The following is a 14,272-nucleotide window of genomic DNA, read 5'->3' as shown; positions in this document are numbered from 1 at the left end:
AAATATATACATTTGTAACGGAATTCATCAAGAAACGAATAGCGATAATTTGCATTTTAAAATGACATATGCTCGAAGATAATAAAAAAGATTATGTTGAACAAGACGAAGTGCATATGAAATGATAATCTCGTCGTACTTTTATCACTGCATCTACAATTTCTAACATCTTGGCTATTGTACGTATGATATTTCTTGTATCGAATAGAATTTCGCATGAATTTCTTCCCGACATCTTTTTCAAATTTGACAATTTGACGCATCCTATAAACATTCGACGAAACGCTGAATAATCTTGTTATTTGTACGCTTTATTAAATATATATATTTGTAACGGAATTCATCAAGAAACGAATAGCGATAATTTGTATTCCAAAATGACATATGCTCGAAGATAATAAAAAAGATTATGTTGAACAAGACGAAGTGCATATGAAATAATAATCTCGTCGTATTTTTATCACTGCATCTACAATTTCTAACATCTTGGCTATTATTGTTTTGATATGTATAATTTTCTGTGCTGGACTAGGTTAAATGCATAATAAGGATACTTGTGTATGAATGTCAGTATGTGTGTGTGTGCGTACCGTGTCGAAAACAGAGGAATGTAAACTGTTCAGTCGGTTAACAGTCGGGTATGGAAGAAAGTGCTGAGACGCGTGCAAGTGTGTATCGATGAATATATGAGAAATCGTCCATGAGGTAAATATATTATTATTTTAATATTAATCCTCAATATAAATTTAGCGTTCCTATAACATTATTTCGGCTTCAAAGATCCACAATTTTCAACAATTATACGTATGATATTTCTTGTATCGAGTAGAATTTCACATAAATTTCTTCCCGATATCTTTTTCAAATTTGACAATTTGACGCATCCTATAAACATTCGACGAAACGCTGAATAATCTTGTTATTTGTACACTTTATTAAATATATATATTTGTAACGGAATTTATCAAGAAACGAATAGCGATAATTTATATTCCAAAATGACATATGCTCGAAGATAATAAAAAAGATCATGTGGAACACGATGAAGAGCGTTCTCATCCTTTTGAACGAGATTTTCATCTACTTCGTTACATATATATGTGTGTGTATGTATAATAGCTCACAGTGCGGATGTACTATACAGCCGACAAAAATTAAAATATCTCGGCTTACACAGGAGATCGTATTAGATTTAACGATTGACAAAAGACACCTTTCCTTTCCCAGAATAGTTACAACCAATCTCCCCGTGAAATGAACTACGGTACAGGAATGGGCTACAGCTACTTGCAGGTATACACGCGAGAAACAATGATTTCCGGAAGAGTGGACGCTAATAACGAGACTTCCTTTAACCGGAGCCAATAACGCCCTGTCCTGTGATCCGCAATTAAAATTTAATTAGAAACATCGGCTTATCCGGCCACACGCTATCGCATATCCGTGTGTGCAAACTGTTTTGATACAGGTTCAAGCATCTCGCTTTTCCAACATTCTTCGGTCGTCTCGCGTCGAAGCGTGGAAAATTAGTCGTATCGCGAACGAAATTAAATCAACGACGATCCGTTAAAACGGCTTCGATCCGGCCATTCTATCCACGTTCGTTCTTCTGTCGTTCTTTTTAAGTTCTTCCAGTTGAACTTAAGAAAAGGCTGATCGCCTGACTATTTGACAAACATGAGAATCTTGAAGATCGATTGATAGATCGCCAGTATTGGGTATTATGTAAATAAATATCTATTTAAATAATTATTCAACCTATCGAGAAACGTCTCGTCTGCAGTTCTTTCTTTAAGTTTCTTTAATTAATTTACTGAACTCTACTTTCTAACTGATAGCTTTTATACTTTTAATTATAAAGAGGAATTTCAAACATTCGCTTTCAATATTTTTTTTTTTTTTTTTTTTGTCGCTATTTCATCTTTCACGTTTCCAGTAAAGGATAATGAAGATATTCAAAGAATATCCTATCCTATACTATACGTTGTAGAATACACAATGCAAAATATTTCTTCAAAATTGGACGCGTTGTTGTCAGGATTTCGTGGCGTTCGATATTTTCGGAAGATCAGTTTCGAGGAGAACGCAAAAGGAATTTTAAGATAGTCGTATTAATCGACCATGTATACGTCTCTGTCATCGTCGATTTTCTCGATAAATTCGATATTTTAATAAATCATCGCGACACTGTTCCACGCGTGTAAGATCTTAAGCAAACGAAGGAACGCGAAACTCGAAAGAATTGGGGTACTCGTTCGAATAAAAGAATAAAAGAAATTTCGAGAGCGGAAGGGAAAGGAGTAAAAAGGACGAATCGGATGAAAGGACAAAGAAATATAGCGATGCTGATGCGGAGGAAAGAAAGGAGAAATTTTTATTAACGCCTCCGCTCGCAGCCCTGCTTCTGGCTTTTCGCCGAGTCACAATACCAGCGAGGTTTTTGCTGCTGAAATTCCGACACGGTCGCGGTGAGCATAACTCACTGCCGAATATGATATATTTCCCACGGTATCGTCGTGTATCGTGTCCCCGTTAAACCCGCAAGGATAGTTACCCGCGATAGCGATGGTCCGGAGGGGTGAAGAAGCGGCTGATGAAGGCTGGGGAAGGGTAAAGTCGGAGTAAAATCTTATCATCGATATCCACCGGGATTCCAAGTGCCAGGTAAACAGACTCGTATTTGAGATTTCCCATGCGGGGTTGACAGAGTAAGGGAACGTGGCTAGAGAGGGTTAGAGAACGGAAGGAGAAGGAGGGAAATGGTGGGAAGGATAAGTGAAACGCGAAAGAGGAAGAGGAAGAGGAAACTGGTTGTACCTAGGGATGGAGAAGAAGAGAGAGATCGAGGAAAAAGGAGAAAAAGAGGGGAGCGGTTCCGTGAGTGGCCCATGTTCGTGGACGGATGAAAACGAATAAAACCGACCGGATGTCCCTTAAGAGATCTTCATCGAGAGAGCTTTTGTACGTAATGCTGCGAGTCCGAATCGAGCACGAAATTACATTCTATCGCTGTTCTTTCATATTTCTTGTATCCCGAAATACCGATTCTCAAGCGGTGGAATCACCGATGTAATCTACTCGATCGAAAAATTTGATTTCGCGATTGTGCCGAACTAGCATGTACTTCGATCTTCGCCGAACGATCAAAGTTTTCTACGGTAGCATCTCCCTGTTTCTTCCTGTTATATCCGTTTCTTCTTTTCCTTCGCCTGTGTTCACTGGTACGCGACACATTCCCCCAAGAAGGATATTCGCATTGATCGAACAAAGTAATGGCGAATCGATGGCGACCAATTATCGAACCGGCACGCGTTTCTTCCTTTCCATGAATTTTTTTTTTTTTTTTTTTTTTTATGAAAATGATCGATGATGCGAAATACAAACTGCGAACGAAGCGGCGGCCGCTCTATGTCGAATAATAGGGGACACGTTCGCGTCGGGGGAATACCTACCGTATTTATTCCGTGTGTCGGTGTTATTAATTGAAAATCCCCTATGCTTCCTGACACGGCCAGTGTTCCATATTTTCGTGAATTGCTGGGAATAATCTGACGCCGAGGTAATTCTCCCGTGGAAACGGTATTTCCTTTCACCGGGGAACCGCGGCCCCGTTTTTCCACTTCGAGCCCAACTATTCGCCAACTGTTGCCAGCACATCGGCCGAAACAACGTCCTCGTTACCGAATACTCGTCGAAATTCGAACAAGGACAAAGTACGGGGCCCGTAAAGGAGCCACCGTTAACGTCAATGTTCATTAAGGCGTGTCGCTCGATACGCGTTGTCTCTTATCTTTTTCCGATTCTCTCGCACAATGAAAACTCTATGGTACGCTTGCTTCGCGTACCTTTAAACGCAATTCGAGATACGGTTTATTATAATTGAATTTTCTTCCTTTAGATTTTCGACGCAACTCTATTTTCCTATCGTTAACGAACTTCTCGAGTTACAGTTTAAAATGGTAAAATTGTAAAAACGCAGGGATGGAACGAAAGGCTACAAATTCACAGGGTTTGCGACTAATCGAGAATTTCGAGGTATTCGTTGAAACGCGGCCGAATTACGTGCTATTTTTCATTTGTCCTGGTCGCATGACGTTCTTGCATTTCGAAGGCGATTCTCAGACGGACATGTCGCGTCCAAATTAAGGGTTAGACAGGGAAGAAAGTTCCGCGCTGGTAAATTACATCAGTGGCCCAATTCCTCGAGCTTCCTCTTTCCTTCATCTCCTTCGTTTTCAAATCCATACATCGCACGGATCGTTGGATTAATTAAACCTGAATTTAATTAAACAACCTGCAACGCGCCGCTGAGAGTCAAGCGTTAAATAAATAAAGGTCGGGGTGCAAGGATTCGAGAAAGAGGCAGTGGGAAAGAAAATCGTAATCGAGGCGAACCGCGTGTTCCTGACTAAGGAAATTGATAGTGAACCAGGAAACGAAGTTGGAAGATCGCAAACATGTTGACCGACAGGATCAGATACGCCATGGACCATTTGTCCCACAAACAACACATTTCTCTATTGGCACGACCTAATTGGAGAAGAACGCAAACAAGGAACGCGCATATTTTGGTGAGTATCGCTCTGCATTTTCTCCATCCGGCCGATCAATGTCGAGAAGAACTCAAACAAAGAACTCGCATACTCCGGTGAGTATATATCTGCTGGCTTTTTCCTACGATCGGGTAACGTCGTATTTTTATCAGGCGAATCCTTACGGCATTCGGCGAACAGCGTTGAAAGGACGAGCGTCGAAAAGAATCAAAGCGATGGCACGGCCGAAACACGTTATCAAAAAATACGATCCAACGTGAGTAATTATGCGTTCACGCGATACGTATCCACGAGGATCGATACGGTCCGTTCGGCTCTTTCAGAGTTAGCAGCGACGTAGTTGCAAACTGGTTTCTCGTCTATCCATAGAAAAGCACCACCACCGTATCCGCGAATCCATCCGAAAACGCTCGCGGCTAAACCCACGAAACGCATCCACGACTTGGCGTTGCCTACAAAGAGGTGATCTCTTCTTTCCGCGAGACAGGCCGGAACCTCGAAGAGAATTAACGAATTGCTCGTTCCCCGATCAGATTGCTGTTGGCGAACATGAGATTTCCCACTAGCAGCGGCAACATAGCCGAGACGCTATGGAAGGTTCAGAAATCGCGCTACCGGAAATATCGATTCTTCTGCAACGCCAGACAGCAGCGCGAGATGAAGAAGAAGTGAGTTAGACAGGCACATTTATCTAAACGTTGACTGCCTACTTGAAAGTGATATACAGTGGCTCGCGAGACTATTCAGACACGTATCTGCCACGGAATATTTTGCAGAATGTATTACGCGTATTGTACGAAACTTTTTGAAATTTCATTAACACCGCAACGAGACAACGAATATCTTCCGTATACGTTTACGAATTAATTTCAAATTTTTCCGATACAGTGGTCAATTTTACCCGTGCAGTCGTACTCCGAAATTACAGCGCTAACGAAATTTCGAAAAGTTTCGTAATACGCGCATAATACGTTGATAAAAATTTCCTGTAACAAGCGTTGGAATATTTTTTCGAAACACGGTTCCAGCGATCTCACGATCTTCGGTCTATCCTATTGTAGATCGTTTCTAACTGTGGCGAAAAATTGCGAATTTGAATCATCGATCAATTTTACGATCTCGCTACGATATCGCTTCCATCAAATATACGTATTTTGCATCACGAGGAGGAAGCAGCTGCACGACTGTTTGTCGCGAAACGAAAGAATGACATGGCCTTGCAGATGACATCGAGAGAACGTCGACTGCAAGCGTCACGGGGAATGACGCGTAATCGGATTGTCCTTCGAACGTTTCACTCTCGCAAATGCGATCTCGTAAAGTCGGATTTGGATATCGAGCAAGGTCGTTTCCCTTCTCGCGGCCAACGAAGACAGGATCCTCGTTTGCCCGCTAACGCCGTACTCCACCGTAATTCGCGTCTCGCGTAACGTAGCAAGTTCACGAATGCAATTATCTACTTTCGAGGCGGTCTACTCTTTGATCAACTTTTCCCTTCTTGGGATTAAAGCGGTAAATTGAAGGTTGCGGGAAACGGAAAAAGTTGGCGAACGATTCGGTATCGCTGTTGGAACGATGGGAAATCATCGACGTGCCACGAGAATTTATCTTTCCTTCTTTTATTTTTTTTCTTTTTTTTTTTTTTGCCTGGACATCGCACGAGGTTTAACGAGAAACCAGATATTGGCTTTCCACTTTCCATGTCGACTTTCCTGGGATACCTAACGTTACCATTAAACTTGGCGCGCAACTCGTGAACAGTTAGCAGACACGAGTACCCTAGATGTAATTATTAATAGTGCCCAAGGGTGTGCCGAAATTCACCAAACAAGTAGAAGCGCATGTTGCTTCCTCCTCCTCCTCCTCCTCTCGGCTCCTTCACACCCTGCTCTTTCATTTTCCCGTTATTCCCGATACCGAGCGAAAACTATCCGCACGATGCGATAATTGCGCAACAGAGAGGAACCTGTTCCTCGTTGCTCGTTCCCGGGAATAGCCTAAATTTCATCCTGGTTTTCAATTTCACTTTTTACCTGGTCTCAATTTACCGGATCGCAGGCAAAAAATAATGGCGAAATTGCGCCGAGTGATCAAGCCGGAAGAATGGGATCAGCACATGGAGCTGTTGGAGATACTGGCCACTCCTAAAGTTCCGCCCAGGCCTAGATTGCCTGTAAGAGCGTTAGCAAGTTAGCGTAATTTAAAAGGAAATGGCCGAGTCGAGAGACGAAGTTTTCCAAGTTATATACCGGTGGAACGAGGCGGAAACGAAAATGGTCGTCGATCGACGTACGCAGATCCTTCGGCGCGGCGTGTCTTGTCGTTTGATAAACGACAGATTCCACCGGTGTTGTCGGTGAAAACGTCGATGAAACGTAACGGGGACACGAAAGGGACGGGGAGAAAAACGAGCGTTCGTCGTTGCGCTCGTCATACAGTAGAAACCGAGTAGAAACCAAGTAGAAAGAGACGCGGTAACAAAGGTTCGTTTCGACGACAGAGATCGATACACAGAGTAACGGTGAATTACAGGGTAAAAAGAAAAAATGGAGGCCGGTCAACATGCGGAGGATCGAGGAATTATCGACGCCGCCGATGAGAGAGATACCGCCGCCCAAGGACCCGTCCGAAGTGCCAAGAAGCGCTCTCACCTACAGGATCACCAAACGTCTCCAGAAGATTGCATACCCGAAGACAGTGCCGGAGATTATACCGCCGCGGATCCTCGGCAAGGTTTCCCCGGGCGCGTTGAGGGCCGTAGGTACGCGCTAGAATAGCTCGGCTTTCCTTTCTTCCCTCGGATTTTTCTTTCGCCCAACTTACCACTCAGCGGACTCGTCGTTGGTTCTACCAAGGGATTTTCCAGCGTCAGAAATCGTTCGCGTGCTTACTTAAGGAAGTTAGCGCGGAAAATGGGCAAGTTGAAAATTCCGTTGTACGTATAAGCGGAGGAGCGCGGCGAATCGAAACGCACGCCGAAGGTCTACAAGTTTGCGAGAAATTTAACCGATCCTGGTCCGAGAATCGGTTTAATTTCTCTCTCGTATTTCGAGTCAGCGCGGTTTCGCGAACCGTGAAACGGCGAAGAGTAATTAAAACGATGTTTTCCACGATTAAACGGCCGAACGAATACGCGATGTTTCGCCAGCCAAGTCGTCCGCTTTCGAATAAAGAGAGATCACTTCCCCTCGACGAGGCACGAGCCACGACCGTTTGCCTGGCAAATGTAAATTTCCTTCGAAATTTCCTCATTAACAGGCGACCATGTTTCCGCGAGATAAGTTTGCGGATCTAATTCTTTGCGTTAGCCAATTAGCCGGTGCGTCCGACTAAACGGCCTTTTCTCCACTGCCAACGTTCCGCCGTCACTGTTGAATTAATTCTCTTCCGTGCCATTTGTTCGCCTTAAGTGCGAGCGTTAGAGGCGACAGGATGCATGGTGTTTAATTTTGTAGCTACCCCGAGGACGATAATCCTGGCGAAGCCGGTTGAACGGCCGGCAGGGATGGAGACGGATCTTCGAGAAGACGCTTTCACGGTCTCGCCGATGGCCTTAAAAGCCAAGTGCTCTAGGCGGCTAAAATTTTTAGCCCGTCCCAAGAGAAGGAGATGAACTCTGAATTAACACCGATCGCAATCGTGGAACAATAGCGCGTAACTTTCGTCCCCTACCATAACGTCACTTGTCACCGTACATTGTCCCTTATACCGAATATAGAAAACGTTAGAAGTTTACGATTCTCTCGTACGTGTGTAACGTGTATTCTTCTTTCGAGTATCGTTTGCTTCCTTCCAATACGATCGTGAGCCATAGCGCGTAAAACTATCCCATGCTAAGTATTCCAACATTTTCGCGAGCCACCTTAACCCTTTGCACTCTGAATTTTATTTCAATTTCGTCACCAGCAGCACCCAACCCTTTTAATTGTTTTATTTGAAATTTACTTTAACTAAAAAATAAGACAATTTAACTAAATAAAGGAAGAATGAAATTCGCTTAAATACCAGTTTTATTCGCACTATCGTTGTATTTCGTAATTTTTAAGTGTGTGATATATCTCGAAACAATTTCCAGGATACGATCCTGGTTTTCTTTCGCGTTTCACGAAAAAAGGTGGACGCGAACGAACGTGGAGCGAGACTCGACAAAAGAGCTCCTGAGATAAAAACTGATGTCACGCTCGACATAGAAGTGCAAAGGGTTAATGGACCACGCGTCGACCGAACGACGTATCAACGTATCCCATCGGTAGTCAACGTTTCGAGAAACAATGGTCCTACACCGATAACAACAACGGCACGAGTGTCTAATTTAGGTTTGGAAATTATTTGACGTTTCACGCACCATCGATTCGAGGAGCTTCTTCGCGAGCAACGTTCGCCATAGAGACCCGTAGGGAACTCGTTATCTCTTCGAATTGAACCGAAACGAGAGAGGGAAACCGTGTTGCCAATCTCAGCCTCTGATTGCCATCGCGAAGTCAAAGTTCCAGCATGTACCGGCGAATTAATATGTGCTTGACTGTTTCACCGGTGAGCAACGCTGGAAACTGTTATAATCGCACTGTTACGGAAATTCCGTCGGCGTTGCGCGTCTGTCTACCGCGGATCACTTAATTCCCCGAGTAACTAGTCCTGCTTCGCGAACTAGTTAATAGGATTCGAGACGTAGAATTTACACGAGAAATCCAAATACCATGATTACCGCGTTCTACTTGGGCTGACGTTTCATTTCTAAAGTCAGTGACAAATACGAAGACTGCAGGGGAAAAACGAGATAAATTCCACAGAGTAGCGATTTCGAAATTCCATCAATTCCTTCGTCCAAAATCCTTCTTACGTTTCGTCTTTTTCTTTCTCCACCCTGTCGATTTAAAAAATATTCTTCGTCGTATAAGCATATTGAAGTATCGCTCGTCCTAGCCGTGATACCTTTTCGTAATCTACGAACTTGAAAGAAAGAAGTGCGAACGTCGAATGAAAATCAGGCTATTGCGTGCCAATAAGTATTGCTCTTTAATTACGAAAAAAAAAAAAGAAAAAACAAACATGGAAATTAAGAAAAATATAGCTGTCGCGCACCTCTTTTTCCCCTTTTTTTTGACGTTCGTGCGATACCTTGGGACGATCTCTGCTCTTTTATTGCAAGAAAGATGGAGGATAATAAAATAAAAGAGAAATACGTCTAGCGAAGACACAGCGAACGAAGAAGCGTGAAATAATGGGCAGGAGTGTTCAATAGTCGTGTAAAAATGTTGAAGATGCCAGAGGAAAAGAATACAATGGGGATTCTATAGCGACAGTTAGTGTGTTTACACCGGATCGATGTCTCGCGGTACATCGACGGCAACGATGTTCGATACGTGTCACGTATTCCGTACGGACGGACGTCCCGTGCTCGATAGAAATTCGATAGAAATTCGATAGAAATTCGATGGAAAGGAGTCCGAACGTGTGGAACTTCTCTCGTCGACCGAGCCACCGATCGCTTCCACTCGCTGCAACGATTTTGTAAATAGAAGGCTGGTTCTGGCTTTTTGTTCTCGTTGTACGGAAGCACCGTCCCCTCTGCCGGGCAAATTTGTTCCATTTTCATGCGGACTCGTTAGGAACGACATTCTTTTTTCAACCGACGGGAAACACGGAGCGGGAAGGATCTTCGTTTCCAAGGCAGAAACGAACAACGTCGATATTCTCTTTAGTCGAAATTAAAGGTATAAAACGCGACTCGAGATTCTTTCTTATCCTCTAATAATACCATCCGGTTACTATCTTTAATAAAATAAAATCGAATGTTTGAAAACTGTTGCACATGACGTAAAAGTATGGAAAGAGAAAAACGGGTGTATGGGGCGGCAGCTTTGTGATGTTTTCACTAGAAAACAAAAAATTGTAAAGAGATACATAGGAATGGATACTCGGTTGCCAATATGCAGGTTAAATGGAGAAAATAAGAATACGTCGGTAGAAGCTAAACGATGCATACAGTACGATCGGAACCAGCTATTTTTTTGTAGAAATGCCATTGGATATCGTGGATTTCCTACAGGTATGATGATTCCATTGATCCCTAATAATCGGTTCAGCTAAACAAAAATTAATAACGAAGCCGAAGATAAAGAGCTTTCTGATGTAGTAAACTGACCTACTTTTATAGCCGTAAAATCGATATTACATTCGCAGCAACCCAATAAATTACCAAGAGTAAACCGATTAGACATTACGCATAATCCTACCGGATGATGATGCTTTAGTATCAATCTATTTAGTATCAAATTCGTGGAAACAAGGTTATAGAAACAAGCGTGCATACTTTGCACAAACTAATTACTCTGATAAATAAATAACCAAGTCGTCTTCCTTCTTTCGAACGATTGAAAACAGAGATCAAGTTCTACAAGAATGAGTCGCTTCGTTTCCATGAGAAAAACGTAAGACACGTTGATTTTCGCACTCAGACCCGACAATTGCCTCCTCTACTCTCCAGCGAGGTCTCGACTCTATGGAAGAGTGATTTCACAAATCACGCTTCAAAGTAAACGAAAACAAACTTACCCACAGGTTTTTTTTTTTATTTGGATTTTACAATTTGTCCAGAAGGACATTTGGTAAAGTATTATGTCTAGGTGGAAGTGAATAAAAAAAAAACAAAATAAAATATAGCATGTGGGTGGCTACCCCCAGCGGGGTACCAACTTGCCCACAGGTGACGATAAACAATATACCTATGACTCTGGACAGAAGATTGACATGGAAACAACATATCTTGTTTCGACCTATGGAATCCAACTATGGGGAACAGCGAGTAATTCCAACATGGAAATTCTTCAACGATTCCAATCGAAAACCTTAAGATCCCCGATAGATGCACCTTGGTACGTCACCAACGAAACGATACATCGCGACCTCGAGATACCCACGGTCGAAGAAGAATTATCGAAATTCAGCGATAGACACAGCACAAGGCTTAACAAGCACCAAAACCCTCTAATTACTCAACTACTCGACGCGTCGGAACAGATTCGCAGGCTAAAAAGACATTACACCTTAGACCTAAGCGCTAGATTCAAATAGAATCAAACATACTATGAACACTTATTAATCGTGTCATGGTACCACGTCAGATAAATTTATTTAAAATTCTCCAACGAGAATTGATTGTAAAATAAATGCAAATAAAAAAAAGATAAAAAATGTTGATTTTCTTTTCAGTTTGAATTAAAGTTGTTCTCGAGAGCAGAAACCGAACGAATGAAACGGCTCGTAAAATTTCCTCGACCATCGTGAAGATAAATGGATTGTCTCTGCATCGTATACCTATTAGGCAGTATCAATATGCCTGAGTTTCGTGGATTGACACCGATTTGAGTGGAAACAGAGCAACGAGCTTGCTTCATCGTGAATCGTATTGGCCCCCCGTCGATCGTTCCAGATCGTATCTGTTTTCATTTCATTCTCCTCTCGATTCGATTGGAAACACCGTAGGAGACAAACCAGGAATTCAGAACGAGTTCCGTGTAATCCTTATTTCCAGACAATCATCCTGACAAAATCAGTGATCTCGTCGAGTGTTTCGTTATCCGTGCTTGAAAATAACAAGATCGCCGGATATGCATTTCTATTCTATAGAAGAAATCGCGTAACGCGTTGAAACGCGCTACCGTTGCAAAGCACGCGGACGGTTCATTATCTTCGACAGGATGCATTTTAATTACGAGACTACGGATAAATCGAATTGCAGCGATTTTAATCTTTCTAAACATCGTAGCTACGTATAATGGAATATCGTGACACCGTTAAATTGCTATTCCAATTTGTATTTTCCGCGCCTGCAAATAACAACATTTCCAGATACACGTTTTTATTCTGCGCAGTGAATTGCGTGACGTATTAAAACACACTACCGTCCGAAAATATTCCTGCGGTATATTATTTTTGACAGGACGCATTTTAATTACAAAACTACGGACAAATCGAATTGCCATGGTTTCGATCTTTCTAGCCGCGGTGTACGTACGGTAGAACATTGTCACACGATCGTATCTGCATCCAAAATGTTTATTTTCCACCCCCCTGGACATAGCAAGATTCCAAGAATTTTCAAATTTCTCGGAGAATTTTATGTAGAAAAATTAAAAGCAGCTTCGGCTTGCAGAGATCGTTCGATACAGATGTAAGGGAAAACACAAGGAGCAGAGGGACAACAGAGAAACATTCTAACCCAGGATCTCGTGGATTTCTATTCATCCGTTATTTTCCCGATACATTTCGTTCAAAAAGATATTATAGATTCACCGCAATACAGCAACGATCGTTTCCCCGCTTGTTGGGAAATTCGTTCAACAAAAATATCCAATACGTCGAATCTTGCCAGAAACCATTAGCGGCAACGAAATATAAAGAAAATTCATGCAAAAAGCTTTTTTATCTGTCAAACAGATTCTGTTTATTAAGAAATAAAACTAGTAAAATTTTAAGTATAAGATTTCAAGTAAAAAAAAATTTTTAAGTATAAGATTTTAAACAAGTAGCTATTTCTCAGTCTAAAAATTCCAGACGAATAATTTGAATATCTTTGCATATTGTACGTACTTTATGTATTTTAACGTCTTATATGTTCGGATAAAACAATGAATACGAAACAACGAAAGTGGAATTTAAAGAATAAAAATAAAACGTCGTCGGTGCTAGAAATGTTCTACCCATTGACGACAATTCGATGTGAAACTCGCTATAAAAGACAATGTACAAGGTTTTAAATTAGTACGAGAACTATTTAATTATCCAAAGTGCTCTAAATTATATGGTGATCCATAATCGTAACTCGTAACTTTTCATTCTTTCGCGTCGCTAATAACCCATGCAAAAGTTTAATGCGACTATAAATAATAAAAGAAAAATTCCTCCTTTTGCCGATCTTGTTCCATAAGTTAGACGAAACCGTATACGCTATGCGATAGTACCTCGGTCTAAACTAACAAAGAAGAATTATAAATCATCGAGTTCTGTAGATCTCTGGACAGTGCAGACTTCAGATGCCTATTCACCGTACTCGATACACCGTGGTCGACTTTCGTTCAAGCAGCTCACACCAAGATATTTTTCGCGACAATATACGCAAAAGTCAGTTTCATTATTATTCCGTTACTTGCGGATTCGTTTGCTTCGGTCTTTTTCTTTATACAGTCGTTCCAAGTGTTAGATACCGTTGATAAGTTATCATTAACCGAACGATAAATGTATTTTATTTTTACTGGAACAGGTCTAAAACTTCAATGTACCATGTACTTTTTATAAAACAACTCGAAAAACGTCTACTATTGATAAATAGTAAAAAGTAATTTTCTTACAGATTGAAAAAAAAAAGTGCGGGAAAAAGACTAATATTATTTTCAAAGCAATGGGAAAACTAAGATGAGAATAACAAAAAAAAAAAAATACAAGAAATCGAACGATCCATCGAAACGTTCGTTTCGTAACAAATTTGTTAAAAAAGTTCTTTCAATAAAATATAGCAGAAAGTAATTGCCAAATGGCCGCCAGTGTTTTCGAAATATTTTTCGCTTTTTTCTTTTTTTTTTTCTTTTTTTTTACAAATTTCCTCCGCGCAGCAAATTGTCAAGGTTAGCCAGAAAAAAAATGCACGTATCGCAAAATAAGAACTATCGACATTGTATTCTCGAATACTGTACGCGAAACATCGCGCAACAATAGGACGA

The 14,272-nt window shown here is 41.4% G+C and overlaps 1 protein-coding gene across 1 annotated transcript; it reads left to right on the top strand.

The window, feature by feature from the left end:
• The first annotated feature begins 584 nt into the window (after nt 1-584).
• On the top strand, nt 585-11,113 carry Theg (Testicular haploid expressed gene). The gene is made up of 8 exons (XM_072006413.1): nt 585-705; nt 1,228-4,571; nt 4,706-4,809; nt 4,923-5,015; nt 5,087-5,221; nt 6,612-6,726; nt 7,086-7,314; nt 8,009-11,113. Exons 2-8 carry the CDS (start codon nt 4,458-4,460, stop codon nt 8,164-8,166), a joined length of 948 nt encoding a protein of 315 aa, XP_071862514.1. The 5' UTR covers nt 585-705; nt 1,228-4,457; the 3' UTR covers nt 8,167-11,113.
• Nucleotides 11,114-14,272: the final 3,159 nt, after the last annotated feature.

Source organism: Bombus fervidus, chromosome 7 (genome assembly GCF_041682495.2).
Source record: "Bombus fervidus isolate BK054 chromosome 7, iyBomFerv1, whole genome shotgun sequence".
Lineage (NCBI taxonomy): Eukaryota > Metazoa > Arthropoda > Insecta > Hymenoptera > Apidae > Bombus > Bombus fervidus.
The sequence above is the reverse complement of the archived record's forward strand: the minus strand, read 5'-3'. Positions and strand labels throughout refer to the sequence as shown.